The following is a 7,588-nucleotide window of genomic DNA, read 5'->3' as shown; positions in this document are numbered from 1 at the left end:
ACAATACAACCTTCCAGAAAGTTGTCAGAAGCCAGACAAGGTGGCACGGAGAGAGACTGAGAGGCGGAATGAGGACTAAAACTCCGTACAGCCTTGAAAGATGATTTCCACAGACTCTAGTAGGCAGGCGGGGAGGTACACAGGCACTCTTGAAAGAACAATATTCTGACACTAGGCATGTGTCGTGCCGTTCCTTAAGAACGCTTCTGACGAAAGCGTCTGATGAATAACAGGTGTACCAGAGGCTCAGTGAATCGCTGCCCCGCCTACCTGTGCCGAAAAAGGAGACACAAGAAACACAAACAAAAAACTCCGCACAACCATAATCCTGCTCCTAATAGTGGCTTGTTGTTTCCTGGAAATGTTGTGAGTTCATCCGATGGTCTAAGCACTGACAGTGAATATTGTTTTCTTCCTTTGTCCAGCTGTGATCAGGGTTTGCACATCTGTCCTGTTCACTCTCTGCTTTGAATCTGTGATAAAGTTAAAGGCAGAGCTGCAGCAGGACTCACTGATAGCTTCATGATTCTCCTTTTCTCATTACTGTCAGCAGGAGGTCAACTTTTCTCTCTCTCTTAATGCTCTGACTTTAATTTTGTCTGTTCCTATTAGAGCTGCTTACCTCCCTGTGACCATCATCATCACCATCATCATGGATGCTGCTGACGCTCTGGTTGATAGATTCTTCTCTTGGGTGGAGCTACAGAAAGAATGTGCTGACAAACTGGACAAACTGGCTGATGAGTTGGAGGAAACACAGAAGAATGTTAACACTGCTAAAGTTGTGGGCAGTTCTCTATCTGTGGGTGGAGCCGCTGCCATGACTGCAGCAGGTGTAGCAACCATGATCACAGGTGGAGCAGCACTACCTGTTATAGCTATGGCAGGTGGAGCAGCATCCTGGGCTGGTTTAGCTACTGACGCATCGTGTGATGTTGTAAATCTCACCAGAGCAGAAAAAACCTCGGAAGAGGCTGAAGAAGTTGTAGAGAAGATTGAGAATCTTCATGAGGAGATTGACAAACTTTTGGAGTCACTGAAAAAGGAATTTCAGAAGAAAGAAGATCACGATGACTCCTGTAGTGATGATCACCTGATGGAGAGCATCCTGAGAGAAATGGCCAAACGTAACGGACTGATAGTAGATGACACTGTCAGTTTAAAGAAGATCCTGGAAGATCACGTTCAGTGTCTGAAGCCAGTGATCTTGTCTTTCTTTTCATTAGAAATCTCGGTCACTGCAACAGTCATAGCCAAGTCTGTGAGAAAGTTACTGACAAAAGGAGGAACAAAAGCAGCAAAGGGAGTAGCGAAGAGTGTAGCTGGAAAAACAGCAGGAAAAGCTGTGGGACGTGTAAGTATCACAGACAGTAACAGACACAGTAGGGGGCGCTGTTTCCTGCCTTAGTCACTCAGAAGGTAAATGTAAAGACTGACGTAGTCGTGTGGTCTGCAGCTGTTCCTGCACACAGATGTTCACACGTCTCTCAGGCTGAATACGAAACACTCTGCAGCTGAAACTGTTGTTTTATGATCAAAGTGCAGGTGGACACACAGCTTTAAGTTCAGCTTTCAACAACTTTATGTGAATTAACGGTTTTAGACCACAGACATGTAGACTCAAACTCAGAATGCTGAAAGCAGAATCGGGATTAACAGGTTTGTTTTTCCAGTACAGAGGATAAAGATGAGAAGGTGAGCTGATGACCTCTTCATCTGTTTTCACTTTAGCCTGAAATGTTCATGTTCATGGGTCAGGGGTTCTTTACAGTCAGGTGGGAAGGAAATGGTGGACATCTCTTTCAGGGCTTGTTTATTGTGTATGACACATTGATAAATGAGAGTCCAACTTTTGTTATTTATGTAATTTTCTTTTCATGATCAGATGGCAGGAGGAATACTTGGACTTCTGTTCTCAGTTCCAGAGCTGATTGAGAACTGGAACAACATGGACATCTGTGAGACAGAAGCCAGTAAGAGCCTGAAAGAGAACGCTAAGGCCATACGGACCGAGTCTGAGAACATGAAGAAAGGCCTTCAGGAAATCCTGTAAGTCTGAAAATAAACTTATTCACAGTTGTGTCTATTTCCTGAGATAAAGTATCAGCACTGTACACTAACACAGGAGCACTTCATTACAGCATGCATCACTGGAAGAAAACATGTCTAAATTCTCGAACTTTATCATTTTTCTTTCAGAAATGTCTTTCGGAGGTTAGCCAAAGTTAAAGACTGCATAGACAACAGGACGAGGAGCAGCGATGACAAGAAAGAATTAATAGAGTTTGCAGTGGAACATTGCAAAGATGAAGATGCTCTGCAGTGGCTGAGAGAAAACTCAGAGTTTGAAACTTTCTTCAAACTCATTGATTTGTTTCGATTCTTGACAAAAAAAAAGGAAGAAAAGAAGCTCCACTCCAACAACATTGACATCACCTTTGTAGCACATGGATCGATCACAGACTCCATGATATCAGCCAACTGTTTGCTGCCTCTGTCCAAAATCACTGATGTGGTCCTGTACTCTCCCTGGAACTGTGCCATCGATGCTAAAGTAGCCTACGGTGTTGCTACAGGACTCATAGAGCCTCAGCACAGAGTTTTCAGCTGTGAAACTCCTGATCAGGAACGTTGTTGCTGCTGTCATTGTCGCTCCTGTAGAAATAAAAAAGTCTGTGAAGTTCCTGATGCAGATCATCAACCCACAAAACGTCCAGATGAGTGGAACTCCATGAAGAAGGCTGGAGATCGAAAGATTCCTAACATCATGCTGCGTCCACTACGACAACGCAAGGACGGTGCTTGGAAAAATTTTGAGATTCTCAAGGATAAGTATTGTGAACCTGAGGGAAACCGCATCATTGTCCCATTTATCTTCCCAGGGAGGAGAAAAGAAGAAGTCCCATTCTTTGTTGTCTCCTTGGCTCTGTCTCAGGTGCTCCTGTTCTCCAGGTTTCAAGCCACACTCCATCTCACTGCCTGTTTGGGAAAAATATCCAGAGAAATAAAAATTGATGAAGACACCCTGAAGGAGCAGTATGCCTGCACCATCGACAGCACAAGAATGACATCTTCACAAGGCAAGCCACGACAAAAGAACAAAAGATTGTTCAAAGCTTTTAAAGTTCTGTTTGGTTAGACATCCTGCATTTCTCAAAGATGAAAGAAATTGTAGAGTCATAAGGTGTTGAAAGTTATTTTTTGTCACATACCCACCTTGGTCAGTCAGACCATCTTTTTTCTTCTCCATTTCCCCGCACACAAAAACCTTAAGACCAACGGGCAGAACTGCTAAAGTTTGGCTGGAGGGAGCTGTCTCTTATCTACAGGACTCTTCCATTCTGTCACTTGAAAACACTGAATTCAAAATCTGTCCCCTCATCTGGAGGAAAACACATCATCCGTGCTGTCCTACATTAACTTCACTGTAGGTGTATCCAAATGAGAAACCGTGGATAAACAGTGAAATCAAGTGACACCAGGTTTCAAATGTGCAAACTATGAATAGAGGAGGACCTTAGTGCTAATACCTGTAATACCTGTACATCACAGATGTTTACACAAATCAACGACTCTGTCAGCATGGTAGAGGAACTCAACTGCTTTTTTGCACGATTTCATAGCTGCAGTCACAACCCAGTCATAAACCAACAGGTGACAACCCAAGGTCCCCTCCTCTACTCACTCATCAACTCATCAGGTACAGCTGCCTCTCTGTACCATCAACACAAGGAAAGCAGCCGGTCCTGATGGAGCGCATGGATGCTTGCTACAGGCCTGTGCTAACCAAATAACAGAGGTATTCACTCACATCAACATCTCTCTGTCCTCATGCACATTAGCTGCTTGTCTCAAATCCATGACCATTACACCTCTGCTCAAACAATCCACAGTAAACTGTCTCAATGATTATACCCCGATAATTTCAAAATGCTGAAATGACAGATACTCAAACTAAGGAACCCACCCCAGATGATCCAGATCAACATCAGTTAGTCTACTGAGCAAACAAATCAACTGAAGATGCTATCTGTGTGGCTCTCAACACTGCCCTCACTCACCTATTTAGATATATGTATATATATATATATATATACATATCTGTCTATATCTATATCTATATGTGTGTGTGTATTTATGTTACGACTTGAAAGGTGGGACGTTCTTTAAATTTGAACAAAATCACATAAGCCAATATTTAATTCACAACTGAAGATAAATAAGATAACAAATGTTTAAACTGAGAAATGTTACTATTTTAAGCACAAAACAAGCTCATTTTAAATTTGATGCCTGCTACAGTTCCCAAAATAGTCAAATGGCTGAAAAAGCAAGAAAGTTCCAAACGATTCAGCTGGGAGAAGATGTAACAAGTAATTAACCCTAACATGCATGAATTATGACAACCTCAATCAGGATTTTTTCTTAAGTATTTTTATTCATCTTTAGGCATGAAAAGATGAATAAAAATACAACCAGTGGGTAGCAGGTATGGAGTGACACTTCAGTGTCCAATGTAGTGGTTTATGTGCAAATATACCATCAAAACTGACACAAATACAAGAAAACAGCCTTTGAATAGCTGCCCACTGTGACTACTATGCGTGAAAGGGTTAACTGATGTCAGGTTTGTGACACAACTGCCTGTAAAAGGGATGTCTCAGTAAGGCAGCGTCTCTCAAAAGTAAAGATAGACAGAGGCTCTCCAAAGTGTGAAAGAGTGTGTAAAAAGATTGTGGACTACTTCAAAAACAATGTTCTTCAATGTCAAATTATAAAAGGCTTTCCAACTCTCATTATCTACAATGCATCAGATCATCAAAAGATTTAGAGAAACCGGAGATGTCTCTGCGCACAAGGCCCGAAGACCTTCATTGGAAACCCGAGGTCTTCGGGCCCTCTGACGACATTCCATTACTCATCGGCGTGATTGCGTCCCTGACATTACTAAATGGGCCCAGGAATACTTCCAGAAACCACTGCTGGTAAACACAATCCACCGTGCCATCTACAGATGCCAACTAAATCTCTGTCATTTACAAAGGAAGTCATATTTGAACATGCTCAGTTCAAAAGCCAGCGTCTCTGATGGTATGGAGTGCATAAGTGCATATTGTTTGGGTAGCTGACATGTTTTGAAAGCAACTATGAATGCTGAAAGGTGTATAAAGGTTTCACAGCAACATGTGCTCTCCTCCAGATGACGTGTATTTCAGCAGGACAAACCACATGCAGCTGTTACATCAGCATGGCTTTGTCAGAGACAAGTCCAGGTGCTGAATTGGCCTGCCCCATCAGTCCCAGATAGAGAAGATTTGGCACATCAATTAAAAAAAAAAAAATATGTCAAAGACTACCATGAGCTCTTCGGCAGGTGGAAACCTATATCAGGAAAGAATGGGACTCAATTCCACCCCAAACCTCCAGAAACAATAACGCTGATCCCCAGGTGTCTTCAGACTGTTTGAAAAGAAGAGGGGATGTTACACCGTGGTAAACATGCCCCACCCTGACTATTCTGAGACCTGTAGCAAATATCCAATCTGAAATGAGCCCATTTTGTGTATAAAATAGTAAAATGTCTCCATTTAAATGTTGGTTGTGTTATTTATGTACTGTTGTGAATGAAATATTGGCTTGGATGATTTGAAAGTCTTGTTTTTCATTTCTCTCAAATTTAAAGAACGTCGCAACTTCTCTGGAGTTCGGATTGTATCTAACTGTTATGCAGCATGTGAGGGAGTACATCTATAATTTTAGCATGCTTGCATAATAACAAAACATTTTGATGACCTACAACAAAGAGCTGAAGCAAATAGACACATAAATATCTTTTCCCAGGTTTCTTTATCCAGTTTCAGCCAACATTGCAAACAAGACTTGCAGCTAATAGTGGTGGAAGGGGACAAGCTAAAGAAGGTGAACAAAAATCGTTGGTAAAAACAGACAAAACTGAGAAAACAACAGTGGACGGGATGGTGGCTGAGGAGCACACTGTCTGTAATGATGCCCATGACCTAAACTTGGCAGTGGACGTGGAAGATAGAATTGTCGCCATCTGCACAGACATTAGGTTGATGGCTGCAGAGGTGATGTCTGAAGCTAGGCAACATAATAACCAATCTGAAGACAACAGCTGACAGCGTGGGGGAAACTTTGTATACTTTCACATGAATACCCTGCAGAAATGTTGGGAAAGAGTCGCATCAGATGGAGAACTGCATAACATTTTACATTTTATTAGCCCTAAATTAAAGTATGTCCAGATGGGTGAAAGTTACCTTCTACTGAGAGAAGGTAACAACGCTAACACAGACTGTACTTGGAAGTGAGATTGACTTTTCTTTTGTATGAAATATTCTGAGCAGCTTACCTGTCAAAGATAAATACCTTAAGGATTTTGGTTCAGCCAGTAACAAAAGAACAGTTTTGACCACGAATGGTTGAAATGTGACCCAACTAAGAATGACTAGACTGCCATGTTGAGTAATATTGAGACAAATACTTTTTTTTTTCCAATTTACAGGCGGATCCATTCCCTAAAAAAAATCATTGAAATGGATGCATTATACATACCAATCATATATCTCTAGTGCTACTCTGAATACATGTGTGACCAACAGGTGCTGTGCCTCAGTTTGTTCTATTTGTGAAAAATAAAACTTTTTCTTTTTTAGTGCATGCTGAATCTTGAATACTGAGTGATACTGAAAAGCAGAAAATTGTTCTGAGTTCAGAAAAATCCAAATGTGAACTTCTCTTTGAAAAATATGGACACTGTGTCCTCGGGGCTGAAGAGAGGAGGGACCACCCAGCGTGAGGGGAAAATAGCAGAAAGAATGGAGTTAGTGAGCTGCTCTCTGTAAAGGCCAGAGCCCCAGAGGGCCCAGTGCCTCTGTCTTCAGTTATGTTCGGTTTCTGTTAGCACGTGACCCTGGAGATCTTTTGGTCTTAAAATAAATTACTAATTTTTTTTATTGATTAAACAGAAGTGTGAGTGACATTTGCACATAAATAAGTGACATAATATTCAGTACTTAGTTTTAAGAGTTTCCTCTTTGGCCACCCCACTTCAGCCATCTGCTGTTTTTTTTGTTTTTTTCGAAAAAATTGTCCACACCCACCGCCGCGCTATGAATTCTGGGATAGGTTTGGGCCACAAGGGATACACCCGACCCATCCTTCAAATTCGGGGAAATGAAGGACGGATTTGTCGGCAGCATTTGGAGCAGTCTTCGATTTGGGACAGCCTTCGTCGCATGGTGACATAATCGGACTTCAAATGTGGCCTCCGAAGGATGCAGCCCCTGAATTGGGATTCAGCGGGGGTGTCTAAATTCATAGGATGCATCCTCCTAAGGACCTGGCCTTCGCAGTCTACGTGGGCCGGGTCCTCTGAAGACCGGGTAGGCCGGAAGTGAGCGGCTGTGAAATGGGACGGTCTAGCCTTCAGATTTGCGTCACCGCTGTCTTGTTGGAGTTTAATAACCTTAGCGGTCTGCTCCTTGGTATCTAAAATATAAGAGGACACTGGTGTAAACTCTCAACCATCTCACTGTCTGATAACAAAGAACATTAAAACATTACT

The 7,588-nt window shown here is 42.1% G+C and overlaps 1 protein-coding gene across 1 annotated transcript; it reads left to right on the top strand.

The window, feature by feature from the left end:
- The first annotated feature begins 652 nt into the window (after positions 1–652).
- LOC120439827 lies at positions 653–7,588 on the top strand. Its single transcript, XM_039611077.1, has 3 exons — positions 653–1,354; positions 1,886–2,049; positions 2,200–7,588. Exons 1-3 carry the CDS (start codon positions 653–655, stop codon positions 3,137–3,139), a joined length of 1,806 nt encoding a protein of 601 aa, XP_039467011.1. The 3' UTR covers positions 3,140–7,588.

Source organism: Oreochromis aureus, linkage group 4, assembly GCF_013358895.1.
Source record: "Oreochromis aureus strain Israel breed Guangdong linkage group 4, ZZ_aureus, whole genome shotgun sequence".
Classification (NCBI taxonomy): domain Eukaryota; kingdom Metazoa; phylum Chordata; class Actinopteri; order Cichliformes; family Cichlidae; genus Oreochromis; species Oreochromis aureus.
This window is presented reverse-complemented; position numbering and strand designations above follow the sequence as displayed.